At 34.8% G+C, this 14,518-nt stretch overlaps 2 protein-coding genes across 9 annotated transcripts; one reads left to right on the top strand and one right to left on the bottom strand.

Moving 5' to 3' along the window:
• The first annotated feature begins 1,894 nt into the window (after positions 1–1,894).
• LOC110665557 (uncharacterized) lies at positions 1,895–9,221 on the top strand. 5 transcript variants are annotated; one of them, XM_021825746.2, is made up of 9 exons: positions 1,895–2,597; positions 3,270–3,361; positions 3,489–4,189; positions 5,105–5,175; positions 6,053–6,142; positions 6,269–6,469; positions 6,575–6,676; positions 7,409–7,544; positions 8,494–9,221. In XM_021825746.2, exons 1-9 carry the CDS (start codon positions 2,232–2,234, stop codon positions 8,655–8,657), a joined length of 1,923 nt encoding a protein of 640 aa, XP_021681438.2. In that variant the 5' UTR covers positions 1,895–2,231; the 3' UTR covers positions 8,658–9,221. The 5 variants fall into 5 exon arrangements, with proteins under 5 accessions (XP_021681438.2, XP_021681462.2, XP_021681469.2 ...); XM_021825763.2 differs by lacking the exon at positions 3,270–3,361 and having other exon boundaries at positions 1,946–2,597; XM_021825754.2 differs by lacking the exon at positions 6,575–6,676 and having other exon boundaries at positions 1,948–2,597.
• Positions 9,222–9,978: 757 nt separating this feature from the next.
• On the bottom strand, positions 9,979–13,450 carry LOC110665585 (uncharacterized). 4 transcript variants are annotated; one of them, XM_021825787.2, is made up of 6 exons: positions 13,235–13,450; positions 12,918–13,018; positions 12,758–12,835; positions 12,566–12,637; positions 11,995–12,092; positions 9,979–11,051 (listed from the first exon to the last, which is right to left on the bottom strand). In XM_021825787.2, exons 1-6 carry the CDS (start codon positions 13,256–13,258, stop codon positions 10,471–10,473), a joined length of 954 nt encoding a protein of 317 aa, XP_021681479.2. In that variant the 5' UTR covers positions 13,259–13,450; the 3' UTR covers positions 9,979–10,470. The 4 variants fall into 4 exon arrangements, with proteins under 4 accessions (XP_021681479.2, XP_021681497.2, XP_021681484.2 ...); XM_021825805.2 differs by having other exon boundaries at positions 12,758–12,830; positions 13,235–13,253; XM_021825792.2 differs by lacking the exon at positions 12,566–12,637.
• Between the last annotated feature and the right edge of the window lie 1,068 nt (positions 13,451–14,518).

Here is a 14,518-nt window from a genome sequence, read left to right on the forward strand (position 1 = left end):
CGACTTAGGACGTACTTGATATTTTTCTTTGTTTGTATTGAGTCAAATTTATTAAATAGATGTAATGTAATTGTCAGGTGAGCCGGAATAGCCTTCTTCCTCCGCCCAGCCGCCATAGTAATTTGTCGTCAAGTCTGTGAGTAAAATATTAATTTTAATTATAATTTCGATATTATTATATGTTCAGCATGCCCATGCATCACTTATATGCATATATTTATGTAGTTAAACTCTAGGCACGAATTATGTTGCATTCATAATCATAATGTGCCATGAGTGTTGTTGTGGTAATTTGGAGCAGCGTGCGTTGGCGTGCGTGTGATGTGGTGTGGACTATGGATAGGACTCGGTAGTCACGCTTGAGTAATTCCGACCCGTTCCTTCGAGGGGTAGTCACGCTTGAGTAATTGGGACCTCGATTTGGTTATTAAGTGGAAGTCCGAGCTTGAGTAATTGCACCGTTGGATTTAAGAGAGTCAGATAGGGATCACTCCCATATGTTATGATTGATACTACAGTGTGTGAGTGCTCCAAATTACCTTTTGATGCTATGATGTGAATATGATGTTGATGTTGCATTTCACTCTACAAAGTTGCATTAGTTTCAGATAGTTATAGAGATTATGGTTAAAATTGATATTTTACTCTCCGAGTCGAACGCCACTCTGCTCAAAAATTTTTACAGCCACAGGAGGATATTTTGTTCGGGTTAACTCGCTTTTTACCTCGCAGGTTGTTTATCAATATTGTGTAATTTTAATTACTCCTAGAATTTCCGCATGTGTTAGCAGTAATTATTTGAAATTGGTCTGTAATATTATATTCATGTTGGACCTGTAAACTTAATATTTTAAGTCTGTTTGATGGATTTGATGAGGGAGCTGAGCTCCCATTTATTATTATGTTGATGAGTATGTGGAGGGTGAGCTGAGCTCCCCAATGGATTGTTTATTGTGTTTACAGGTCGGGTGAGTCGAAAACTCCCCGTTGGAAAGTCCATTTTATGGCCGGACTCTGTCCGTTTGTTTCTTGATATTGGGCCCAAATGGGCCTTAGAGTTGGGTTAATGAATAGTTAAGGCTTACTACGGGCCTCGGGGGCTTTAGGCTGGCCCAGGTCCTAGTGCCGGTCCGGCCCATAGGTTGGGTCGTGACATTTTGTATTGAGGAAAAAGGAAGAGGAAAGTATAAGAAAAAGAAAGAAAAAAAATAATTTTTATTTTATTAAATTGAAAAATTAAAAGTGTAATTCTCCATAAAAAAATTATAAAAATTTATTTTGAACTTTTTATTTTTCATTTAAATTGAGCGAAAAAAGTGGAAAGTAGTATTAATTTTTTCCTTTTATGTCTTTTTTTTTTCTTAATGTTAGCATTGTCTTTTTGTTTTTTTCTCAATAAATTAATTTTTAATTTATTTTAATTTAATTTTTAATTTTATAAATTATTTTATTTTAATTTCAAATTAAAATTATAAATAATTAAAATATTTATTTGGATATTATTCCACTATATAATTTTATTAAATTAAAATTATTCAACTATATTATTCAATATAATCATTTTTAATATACTTTTATTTATTCAATATGAATAAATGTATAATTTCTTTCCTCACTTTTTTTTTTACAATTAAAACATGTAAAATATATAAATTATTTTCCTTTTTTATGTAAATTATTTATATAGAAAATAATAATTTTCTTTATTTTACTTTATTTTATATTTTTTCTTTTTTTAATTTTTTTCTAAAAACAGAAAAAATTTATGGATTTTAATTGCATGATTTTTTTTATTAAAATATTTATTTTTTATTTTTTATTTTTGCTAATTTTACAATTTTATAGGAGAAATATATTATTTTGTTTGGTTAATTAATGTAATGGAATGGAAACGAAAAGGAAAAAAAAAAAAAAACAGTAGCTGCGTGAAGTGAACATTCCTTGCTTTCCTTGTCTTCTGTATAAAAACCTGGATTCCCTATTCCTCCGCTAAGGAAGAGAAAAGGAAAACATTTCTTCTTTCGATCTTCCTAAAGTGAGCATGTCGTAGAAAATTAGCTTTTGCTCTTCTCAAATCTTCGTCTCCTTTTTGCTCTCCTTCTTCCATCTAACTCCCTCCTTTACCAATTACATACAAAGGAAAGGAAAGTAAAGGAAAGGGACTTTCCTTCCTTTGATCCAAGAACCAGACTCATTCCCATCCATCTTCAAGATACCGGGATTCAACTGAGATGGCAACCTGTCCCCGAGGCTCCATCACCTACAACGCCACTTTCTGCGCGTGCCCACCTGGCCGCCTTCTCAACCGCACCTCCAACACCTGCTCTCTGTTCACTGCTAGCTCTGCCATTTACACCGAAACTGGAATTGCCTACTCCGTGTCCTTCCCGGAGACCATCTTCTCTTTTGATTCTATCAAGAAGTTTACTCAGTCGCAGGCAGTTTTCTTGGAAGCTACTTTAGTTATGCTGCTCTCTTGGCTTCTCTTTTGCTTCTTCTTGAGGTGTAGGAAGCTTGGCGATGGTAGAAATTTTTGGTTCAATATTAGGTGGTGGATTAGTCGTTTGGATGTTTGCTTTGCCACTAGGCATTGGCTGGTAAGTTACTGCCTTGTTTATTAAATAATACACTCTTATTGATTTCTTTCCTCTTTTTGTTTATGGGTTTTGAGTATAATGTTTTTGATTGGACATGCTAATAATTTATAGCTGATATGGTATGCCTTTTTCCTGCAGTTAAGCTTTCTTAGAGTTTCAGTTCCAAAAAAAAAAAAATGATAGAAAGGAGCTTTTTAGAGTTAGTAGGCTGTTCTTATTGGTTTTAGTCGCTCTTTCTTCATTCTGGGTTTTAAATTGGATTTATGTTCGCTTGTTATTTTACTAGCTGCAACCGACTTTAGTGGAAGTTAATCACACAGAGCATAGCTGTTTGCTTGAAGGAACTGCTGAAATTAAACTTTCTAGTTCTTGAAGTCCTAGATTGACTTCTTATTTGGGGATCAGATATGATAGCCAGATATTCTGGGATGGTGAACTTAGACCGTTACTGTTTCTGTTTAAGCTTCAAATACTTTGTTTTGGCTCAAGAAGGGGGATTCCCAGCTTTCTAAATGAGTTTTACCCATAGATTTCAGTCATGGCAACTTCTTTCTTTGAACTCTTTTGTTTATCATCTGAAAGCTTCCTTTATGTGTATCTCTTAACGGTCTTCTTTTGATTCTTGATTTTCCAATGTGAAATTGCTTTGACATATTTTTTTGGGGGGGGTAGGATGATCAGCAGGTGGTTGTGAAGCGAAAAACAGAACTTGGTGGAACTTTTTCAATGGCAAGTTGGATACTTTTCATTGGTCTGTTTGCTGCGTGAGTATATATTTTTGCATTCCTTTTTTGAGCAGACAGTCGCTATTTCTAGATACAAATGTACTATGTAAATTGCTCAGAATCTGTTCTTATGTGAACATAAATTGACTTGGCTTTTCTGTTTCAGGTTGCTTTACCAAATCATATCAAAGAGAACCATTGAGGTGCATAATGTGAGAGCAACAAATGCACCCGATTTGGCTTATTTTGTCAATGACATGGAATTTAATGTAACCACCATTTCTAGTATGAGCTGTTCAAACTTGCATGGTCTTGGTAATTTAGTTACAGGGAATCCTGGCTTTATTGACCACAGGGTTGTCAGTCTTACAGATTTAGTTAACTACACCTGCCAGAACACAAGTACAGGGCCAACTCTAACTTTTAAGTGTAACAACTGCAGATTCAATAAAGATTTTATGTATATTTCCTGGCAATTTATTGATCTTCCAAACGTTCCTGCCAGTGCTGTTGGTTTTCAGTTCAACCTTACCATAAGAAATCATGTCGATAAAAGGCATACGAGTTTTGTTAGTGGTACACTAAAAAATGGAAGTGCATTTGATGATAGACCAGTTACATTCAGAGGGAGGGATCCAAATGTATTGAAATTTAATCTATTTCCTCAAATATACCATAATCTGCATGATCTAAGGCTCATCCAACCTCTATTTCATGAGTTTGTTCCGGGTTCATTTTCTCGTGATGCAACACATCTCCAAGCCTCCCTTCAAACTTCCACTGATGGACTAGTCAACACCACGCTGTACGTCAACTACCTCTCTGCTTATCTTGTTGAGATCGAACAACAAAACATAATGGGTCCTGGTAAGTGATCTGCAACTCACTGTGTATATGTGCCAGTATTTGGATTATCTTCTATTTAGAATCTGCAGCTGCAGCTTGATAATAGATAACCTTTGTGCTTTTTTACTTTGTTTACCTTGTGATGACAATTTATGCTCATATTTTTGGATGTGTTTGCACATTTTACTCCACAAGGGCTGTTAAGATTTAAGAATAAGAAAAAAAAAAAAAAGAAATAGAGAAAGATAAGAGAAAGAAATCAAAGGGCTACATCTTTAATATTCTCATTATTTCTATAAAATAGAACATTACATATTTATATATAACTCAACTCAACTCAACTAAGCCTTTATCCTAAGAATTTGGGGTCGGCTATATGGATTCTCTTTCTCCATTCTAAACAATTTTGGGTTAAATCCTCGGAAATGTGTAATGCTTTTATGTCATGTTGTACTACTCTCCTCCAAGTCAGTTTAGGTCTACCCCTTCTTTCACTTAATTAGGAATATAAATCCTATACTAAATAGCAATGTATAAAACCCTATTGACTTTCTATAACAAGGGCTTTGAAAATGATGATTTAGAGTGATTGCAAAAATTACATTTAGAAGTCAACTGCAGTTCCTGAGTTGGTTTTGAAGACTCAAATCTCATTTGGATTTTCTATCCAGAAGAGAACGGTTTTTGCCATATTGTTTTCCTAACAATGCCCTTTTTTATGTGCACATAAAAAATAGATATGCCCTTAAATTTTGCTGGTCAAGCTACATGGTTGGCTGTCCTAGTACCTTTCTTTTAAAGAAAATTGTGTATTTTGGGTTTGCGAGGTCTCTTGGTAGGCTGCAGTGTTCTATTTTACAAAAAAGCTATAGTTTTATTTGTATAACAATAATTCAAAATTCTGTAATCTTACACAACTCTCTGTTCACAATGCAGTGAGCTTCCTTGCAGATCTTGGTGGTCTATATTGCATTTGTATTGGCATATTTTTCTACTTCTTGGTGCAAGTATGATCCTTATTCCTTTTACAGATGTCCTTTTGTCCTTTCTATCATCTGTTTTGATATAATAATTTAAGAAATCCAGTGGAAGAAGAAAATTGTTATTCTTAAGTGCACATGCATGCAGATGTAATGTATGTGTCTAAATTCTTAAAAAGTTAAAGCATCCATTGTGCAATTATTATGTCAAAAGAATTATTAGGACTTGATCTTCAAGGTCAACACGAGGTTCCAACAGATTACTTTATATTGAATCCTTTGTCTGCCATTGGCAGAGCACATGAAACATAAGCATTATGTTATGGTGATGAAATTGAAAAGGTGGTTGTAGTGAGAGCAGCAGAATGGTAGTTTTGGTGGTGCATTTTTGTAGGCATGATGTTTGGGGATGGTTAAGTCAAAGAGTGCTGAAGAGCACCTATAGTTTAAAGATTCCGTGAAGAGGCTCCAACAAGTAAATGTAAGCATTGTAAATTTGTAATGTATTGCAATGTATTGCAATTTCTGCAATTGCTGATTGTCAGAAAATGCAATGTATGTGCTCCACATAATGCCAGAGCTGGAAGTGGTAAAACTAGTGTTGTAAGTGGCCATGCAGTTTCACAGTCACGATGGATTGAGGTGTGTTGTAAACTTGTAATATAGTGATTAGAGTCTCATGATGGTGGTGGCAAATTTATTCTCAATTTTAAAGATAACTCTTCATGGTAGATGTAATATCTATTATCAGAAACTAAAATACTATGGTGTAGAAAGATGCTTGAAAATGTAAGAATAAGTTCTTATTTTAGTCTGTGGATGATTGTAACTGAACTACGATGAAAAGTAAAGTTACCAGAGGAATACAAGTTATCTTATATTATTGTTACCTGCTTGGTTGTAGTGCGAGTACAGAATCAAAAAACTTCGCAATGAAGATAGCACCATGCGAAACATAAGAAATCGGCTAAAAGCTCAAAAACGTTGGGATAAAGTGAGTGCCTTTCTGAGGAAGCAGCTTGTTTTCTGCATTGGCAAGTTTTACATTGAGATTCAATTTTTATTTTTGGGTCCGGTAATTTACCTAACTGATATATGTTTATATTCTTCCAATAACTAGTTGAGGAAATATGTAATGTACACATGGGGTTGCAGCAAATGGGCTGATGACCTTGAGAGCAGCAAACATGGATCTAGTTGCAGTTGTTTCGTGGCACCATCTGTTCGTGGCAATGGATCGCTATCATCACGGAAGAGGGCGTCACAAAGGAGAACAGATAGTATCCATTTGAACAGAAGAGTTAGCATACCTAGTGAAAAGGTAATGTTTTGTTAATTGCATTTGTGCGATCTGCACTAAGGTTGTCTCACTCGTTGAATCACTATTTGGAGCTTCTTTTTCCCCCTCACTTTTTTAATTGTGCAGAATGTTGTTGAGGGACACACCGATACACAGGGAGTGAAATCATCTGTAGCAGGATGCACATTGAACTCTGAAGGGATATTTTCTGATTCAGGGGGACAGCGTGTACGTTTGCTTTTTTGTTTCCTCATCACCACAGCAGCAGTTTTTGCATGTGCTGCAAATGCAAATGGAGCTTATAGAAGAAATCTGTTCTCACTTCTTTTCTCGTCTCAGCATATTTCCATTCTAGAACACCATTAATTGAACCAACTAAATTGGTGATGTAGAACCAAAGAAGAACACTCAAGGGGATGAGAAATAATTTTCAATATTTTTTTTTTAAATCCTGCTACTACTAGGATTTGGAATCCCAAAGCAAGAAAATACTAATTAGGAATCCCAAACTAACTCAAATTCCTAAATAAAGTTAATGCTACTTCATATATTTCTTCCTAAAATCTCTAGAAGACAATCCTGCTTCAATAGTTGTCTATGAATTTGAAGGTGTTCAGCTCTTTACTTGTCACAGCATATTAGCACCTTACTCCTCCTCCTCCTCCTCCTTCCTCTTCCTTTTCCTTTTCCTCACTCACTCTCTCTCTCTCTCTCTCTCTCAGTTGATGAACTGTATGGTCCCCTCTATGAAAAGTATCTGGGTGATGTAGCTAAAACATTTGGCTATGAATTGTTCTCTCTCTCTTTCTCAGTTGATAAATTGTGTGGTGTCTTCTATGAAAATTGTGTAGATGATGCAGCTAAAACATTTGACTATGAATTGTTTCCTAACATTTATTAAGCAGAGATTTTGCTGATCCTTGGCACCTTATAAGTTTCACACTGTTTATGGTTTTCCAGTCTGTGAAAGGTGAAGTTTTTGGCTCTACAAATGATGTAACTCAGCATTCAGTTGGTTTATGTGAGGGAGATACTTCACAGTCTCAACCCCATTCAATTACTGATGATAATGCCATTCCTTTGCCACCTCCAATAGGTAATACTAGGGATTTCTTCTTTTCTCATTTTTGGCTTATTTCGTTCTTGTTACATTTTCTGTTAATGGCATAAGCTGGCTATTTTGGGTTTTGAAGAAGAAAATGAAGAATTAGAATGTAAAGCAACATAACCTTCAAAAGCACTTATAAGGCTCACATAAAGAAGTTCAATTCTTACTTGTCAAACTAGCTAATAATTGCAAAGGGTGCACACGTTTATATCTGGAAAAAAAAAAAAAAAAAAAAGATGGTTGCTTATCTTTGTGGGACAGGATTCAGGGGAATGAAAGGACATACAAGTCTGTAGCCTTGGGGTACATAGGTTGTTTCCCCTGGCCAAAGAAAGGGGAGGTGGAGGAAATGGTAGAACCATTTACCCAGTGCAATATGTACCATGTCCACAGACCATGGTTACAAAACGAGATCATAAAGATATATCCATTTTTTGCTCAATGTTTTTGTTGGAATGATGAATTTATGCTTTTTGCGAGGATCCTTTTGCAAATTTTGTTGAGAGACTTTCTTGGGGACCTTAATGGAATCAGATTTTTTTCAATCCAAAAAAGAGGAAAAGAAAAGTAAATACATATACCTATAGACATGTGATATGAAGAATGGAAGTACACATCAAATGGTACACAGAAAAGTTACCATTATCAAACAAGGATTTGGCTCAAATTATCATCTTTTCCTGCAATTTTAAATATTTGTAGGGCCCAAGTAAATGATATAATTTCCTGGTAACTTGTATATTGGTGCTGTAAATTTCCACCTTAGTTGCATGTGAATAGTTTATAGGTCCACCTGGAAACGTTCTCCTCAAGTACAGATCTTTAATTATGATGGAACATAACAGTTGTACAAAATCTTTGATTCAGCATTTCATTTACTGGGTTGTGCTGCTTTCTAATCGCTTTCTTTATGTAATGCTGTTGCTTTCTATTGCAGAATTCAAGGGTGGATCTGAGCTAGAGATTTCTGATATCCAGAAGAATCTGCAGAATTTGTACAACTACAATGTCATTCTAAGGGAAAAACTTCTTACTACTCAATCATTGCTTCATAGTTTAACATCAAAATCTTCTACTTCCTTGTCAGGGAGCCAAACATAGCTTGGTGAAGTTAAAAAGCAAGTTAAATACCACGCTACTCACTCTACTGTCAGAGTTGGTCAAAAGTGTCTGGAAATGTCTACAGAGTTGGTCCTCAGATAAATGTCTATTAATGGCTAGAGCATCAGGCCCATCCTATATTACCTTGCGTGGATAACACTGCAGCCAAAACCTGGCTATTTTTGATGCTAATGTTTCAAGGATCAAAGGTTGAAACTTACAGAGTGCAGGAATTGGGTTTGTCAAGGAACATGGCCTTTTCTTTGATGGTACGCAAGGGCAATTTTTGGAGGAGGGGGTTGGATAGTAGAGCTTTTTTATGAATTTATTAATCTTTTTTTTTTTTTTTACTGGTTGGATGATTTATAGGGCACTATTTGCTGTTGTGGCACAATGATTCCCTCTTGCATATATGAGAGGGGGGGAAGGGGATCACTGATGAGGGGAAGGACCGTTGATTTTGTAATCGTATGTAGTTAGGTTTTTTCTGGTTGCATATTCTTTTGTGAGATTTAATATTTCATTCTTTCAAGTTTCTTAGGAGATTTTATTTTGTTTTGATTATCTCAATATAAACCTTTCTAAATTTTTAATCAATTAATGTGTTTAAGTTAAGTATAACGAATACAGAATACATACATTGCAAGTTCAGTGAAGGCCGAACTGGTGATAGGGAAGTATTTAGTTTCGATGGATTGATACTTTCTCAAAATAATCACTTTAACTATATTGGCTCAAGGAAGTTTTATGTGATTGTAAAATTCTAAATAAGTTGAAAGGATAAGTCAAGAGAAGATAGATTGAGGTAGTTTGGTCATGTGAGCATAGATATACGAAAATTCCAGTTAGACAAGTAAAATACATTAGGTTAGAGGAAAAAAGAAAAGGATAAATATAAACCGACTTGGAAAAAATAGTACAATATGACATAGAAGCATTACAAATTTTCAAAAATTTAATTCAAAAGCGTTTAAAATGAAGAAAGAGAATTCATATAGGTGACCCTAAATTCTTGAGATAAAAGATTAGTTGAGTCGAGTAATATATTTATATTAACCAAAATTCTTGAATTGTCATTTATCTTGGGGAAAAAAAATAAAGCTATGCATCTCAATCACCCCAATAACGTGGAATGGAAGATATTGAAATCTTCTTTGAAGCAGATTCAAAAAAAAAAAAAAAGAAAAAATTATAAAGGGAAAAAACACGACATTGGCTAAAGTTATAATCATATTTGACTTCTTTAAAAACACATCATATAAATATTAATTGCAATGGTAACCAAGAAGAATGGATGGCATTCCATTCACATCAACTAGACTACTAAAAAAATTCATCAGCTATTTTATATGCTCCTTCGTAAAGATACATATCTATGTGTTTGACGGCAAGCACATAAATACAACACAATGACATCCGGGTATAGTTTCAACGTGTCACATTTGGGAAGAAGCTGACCAAAACAATCGAAGGCAGCTTCGGTATCATCCAGATGGCTCTTCCACAATGAAGAAAAACATCATATCGTGTGTCTGCACTGTCTTAACCATAATTCCAAACCCCTCTTGGAACAGCCGTTCAAGTGGGCTGGCAATTAAGTTACTGCAGGCAATCGAATGCAGATGTAAAAAGCCACCCGTTACCTCTTGACGCTTTTGTTCTGCAGCTCTTTGAAAACATTTCATCAAGGGCTCTTGTGCTTCTATGCCATCAAACAAGCAGGTTGTTAATACTGGAAACTTGAGAGCTCCCATCATGTGTCCAACAGAAAGAAAACAAACCAATTTCGTACATGGAAAGACTGTTTAACCCCTCACTCCAAGTCAACTTGCTTTGCTGCAGTGCATCTCGCAAGACCACCCTTGGTCGATTGCAGTCCCAAGGCGTTAGCAAACATCCTCTTTGCAGCTCCCAAGTGTTCCTCTTTTGAGTATTCCTTGACACGATTTCTACTTGATCCATTAGTAGAACTCCTTCCAAATGGCTCATGGGGCAAATTCCTCTGAGCAGGTGATGATGCATTGCAGTCATGGTTATTGCTCTTCGCTTTACGAAGTGGATCGATATTTTTCACAGGCTGGACACTGGCTTCCTTAAGGCCTTCCAAACCAGAATTGGGATCAATTTTATTCTTGTCTGGAACATTCAACTCAGTGGTCTGAACTTCATGTCCTTTGCAATTCTTAACAGAAGCATCTTGATTCCATGGACTTATTTTTTGGCCCAATGCATGAGCAATCATTCGACGGGCAACCACAGGCACACTTCGTGGCTTCTGCTTCTGAGGCTCTTTCATCTCTTCCTCATTCATTGAAAAAATTCGTTCACGAGCTGCCAAATAAGCTGCTTCTCTCTCCTCCAGTGTAAGGAAAGAAGGTGACTTTGCCTTCAATACTGAAACAAGCGCAAGTTATTACCAGGTCCCAACATTTGGAGTATCTGAAATGTTTATACTAACTGATAATAAACAAATAGAAATAAGTGAAAACCCCAAAAAAGGAAAGAGGGAAATATGCAAAAGTCCCTACGCAACTCAGGTCTCAGAGAATAACTAAACTCCTAAATTTGAAGAAAGCAATCCTTCATAGTATTTGAGAACAATGTTTCAAGTATACCAATATATTTTATGTTGATAACAGGTAAACTTTATCCCTCAACAAAAACTGGTGGACAAAATATCATAATCATCCTAATAGAAACCTTTTCTACCACTGACAAAGCCCTTTGTTCCAATATTTAATAGATCTACTTTAAAACTGGAAATCATATAGAACAAAAAAAAAAAAAAGGCAATTATAAGCCACAATATTCAGCAACCTTTCGGTTGGATTACCCCCAGCCACAATAAAATACCATTTTAAGAGAAAGATACTGGCCAACTCTTTCTCATCTAATATTAATTGTTTAAACCTTCACCTTGGGCCTATTAAATGCCCTTCTCTTTAGCAAGCAGCATCAGTAACGCCACAGTGTTATTTAAGATGTCTCAAAAGTATACGAGCATTGAACACTTTACTTTTTTTTTCCAACTGGGTGGTTTGAACCTCACAACTAATGTTTTAGCACTCCTATTTTGATGTATATTACACTCTAGTTCATTTCTTTTTGTACACTTGTTAGGAAAAAACCATTTCATCCTGTTCATACTAAATATGCTACTTAATAAAATTTCTTCTTTCATAAAAAAAAGGAGAGAGAGAGAGAGAGAGAGAGAGAGAGAGAACAATAATTTCAACCATTCGATTAAATTTCACCCAGTAATGGTGCATAACACATTGGAATTGGGGCTGTAGTAGTATATGCAATGTTTTAAAAGAAGGGACATGAATAGTTTTACCTGGAGGAGCATTGTTTCTCCTCAATAATTGGTGTGATGTTGTAAGAGGCTGAGATTCTTCATACTGAAACAAGATGTCACTTACAAGGATAGAAGGTCTGCAATACAAAACATAGGTTATGGAGAGAAGATAAAGTGCAAGTACTGCCAAACACAGAAGCTAAGATAGAAAATGTAATTAAAAATATTCATATTCAACATTTTGCTTTCAAGAGTTCTTCTGAGAACAAGAACAAAAGAATGGCCCTATAAAGTTAAAAAACATAGCCTTTTTAGGCTAAACTTTAACTAGTAGAAGTGCCAAAGATCCCAAATGGTGTCATCAGTAATGTAATGCAACAGACTCAACAATCCACCAGTTTATGATTGAAATGACGAATGTTAAAAGCATCCAATTCAAAAACTTCAACATTAAATGCAAAGTTCATACACTATATTAAACTATGCTCATCTATCCACCTCGTCACATATTCAAACGCTCATATATCCAACTTTACACAACAGAAGTCAATAAAAATTGATTCTTTCCCAAAACAAATTGTAGGTTAGAGCTTTCTGTGTCTTCACATACATTGATGTCTCTGAGCATCGCTCTAAAACTAAATGCCGCTCATCTCCTTCACCAACAGACACATGAGCAAATCTAGCACCAAACAAAACAGTATTACGCTTGTAACCCTATGAAAAAAAAAAAAAAAGTTACAGTAAACATAAAGTACAAATTTCTCTAGCTAATAGTTTGGTTTGAAAAATAAGTAAATACCCAAATATATCTGCAAGGCGATGCAGGAGAAGGCGACTGTACGGATCCATTGGCTCCAACTCTAGGATCCCATCTGCACTGAAATCCCATATTCTTCTTAGCAATCTATTTGCAATGAGTACAAATTCAAAACTAAGAGATGACAGTAATAAAAAGCTACCATGTATCATCCTGAAGGAAGTTAACCAAAGACTCTTCCATGGAAAGCATGAGATGCTTGCAAGGAAGATTATCCCTCACAAGAAAAGCCAATTCCTCCACCTTCATTTAACACAAATTCATTAATTCTAAATTCTAATAACCCAACTCTAATTCCTCGCATGAAATTGACGATACTTTTGAGCAATTAACAATAATTTCCTGAATTAGCAAAAATTATACTGAAAAAACATAATCAATTGGCCAATTACTCGTATAAATCAAGAGAATTTCAGCTAAAAAAATTGGAGAGAAAGCAGAGAGATTGACAGAATTTACCATGGCAAATTGGGTGACGCTCATATTGAACCAAAACTATAAACAATACACAGCAAAGTAAAGCAAAAACTGAGAAATTTGCTATCAGAGAGCGAGAGAGGGTTAGTCGAAAGGAAGATCCGCTAGAATCTGGATATCTTCAAGCCTGGTTATGGTGAGTAATACGGCGTCGTTGCCGCGTCCCAGACACAAGTCAAGCCCTTTTTTTTTTTTTTTTTCTAAATTGTGGGATCAATGAGAAAGGGTTGAGGCGTAGTACATTTTTCTAAATATTCTTTACCTACCCATTTATGTTGATTCAGGTTTAGCCCCGTAACGTTAATATTCCAACATTGTCAGACATTTTTTCTATCTACTTAAATATTTTATTAAATTATTTATATTTTAAAATTAAATTATTAAAAAAAAAATTTATATAAATTATTAATTAAAATATATAAAATTAATTTTCAACTATCAAATTTAGAATTAATTTAACTAATTAAAAATAAATTTTAATTATATTTAAGATTAATTTAAATATTAAAATAATTAATTAAATTATAATAAAAATTAAAAATATCTTTTTATTTTTGTAAAATTAATGATTAATCAATGAAATGTAAATATTTTTTAGAATATTTTATTAATATTTAATTATACTTTTAAATTTTAATTTTTAAAGAAATTAAATATATTCTTTTTATTTATTTTTAAATAATAATGTGTGTATAAATAACTTTAAAGAAAAGTTTAATGAACAAATTAATCTGTCTGTGCTTACTTTTAATTAGTTATCCATTAAAACGAAGCCCTATAGAAAATGCGCTTGCAAGCGCTTTATACACCCTAACCGGGTCGGGTCATAAGATCCATCTCCCAAAGGTTTCCCTCCTCCTCCCGCTGTGCTCTTTCCGGGAGGAGAGACAAATTTCCCTGAAAGAAGCAGACGGAAAAGCTGCGTCCAAAGCGAGCTCGGCTCACCTAACCATAAGCAAGATTGCGACGCCCGCAATATCGTTCTTTCATAAGCACGAGAAAAACGTGTTATTTTGTATAATTGTTTACTTTTCCAATCTTATTTTTGGGTTCACATTGGTTTGCCTCTTTGGTTCTTGGCTGGCTTTCTTGTTTCTTTTATTATTGTTGTTTTTCTATGATATCTCATTTGGGATTCAGTTTCGATGGCGGCATTTCATTGCTTTGTGGATTTTGGCCTCTCTCAAAAACACATGTTTGTTTGCCTTTGTTGAATTTCAATTTAATGGTGAAATTCGATTTCTTTGCCTCTGGGTTTGCTTGAAA

The sequence above is a fragment of the Hevea brasiliensis genome, chromosome 3, assembly GCF_030052815.1.
Source record: "Hevea brasiliensis isolate MT/VB/25A 57/8 chromosome 3, ASM3005281v1, whole genome shotgun sequence".
Taxonomy (NCBI): Eukaryota; Viridiplantae; Streptophyta; class Magnoliopsida; order Malpighiales; family Euphorbiaceae; genus Hevea; species Hevea brasiliensis.

What these genes read in the sequence shown, in the direction of transcription:
- LOC110665557 (XM_021825746.2), top strand. Translation starts at nt 2,232, where the DNA reads ATGGCAACCTGTCCCCGAGGCTCCATCACCTACAACGCCACTTTCTGC. An exon ending in TTCATTGGTCTGTTTGCTGC is followed by an intron (nt 3,362 to 3,488) that starts GTGAGTATATAT and finishes TTTCTGTTTCAG; the next exon opens with GTTGCTTTACCAAATCATAT. An exon ending in TTAGCATACCTAGTGAAAAG is followed by an intron (nt 6,470 to 6,574) that starts GTAATGTTTTGT and finishes TTAATTGTGCAG; the next exon opens with AATGTTGTTGAGGGACACAC.
- LOC110665585 (XM_021825787.2), bottom strand. Translation starts at nt 13,258, where the DNA reads ATGAGCGTCACCCAATTTGCCATG. An exon ending in TTCCTTCAGGATGATACATG is followed by an intron (nt 12,836 to 12,917) that starts GTAGCTTTTTAT and finishes ATGGGATTTCAG; the next exon opens with TGCAGATGGGATCCTAGAGT. An exon ending in CGCCTTGCAGATATATTTGG is followed by an intron (nt 12,638 to 12,757) that starts GTATTTACTTAT and finishes GTTTGGTGCTAG; the next exon opens with ATTTGCTCATGTGTCTGTTG.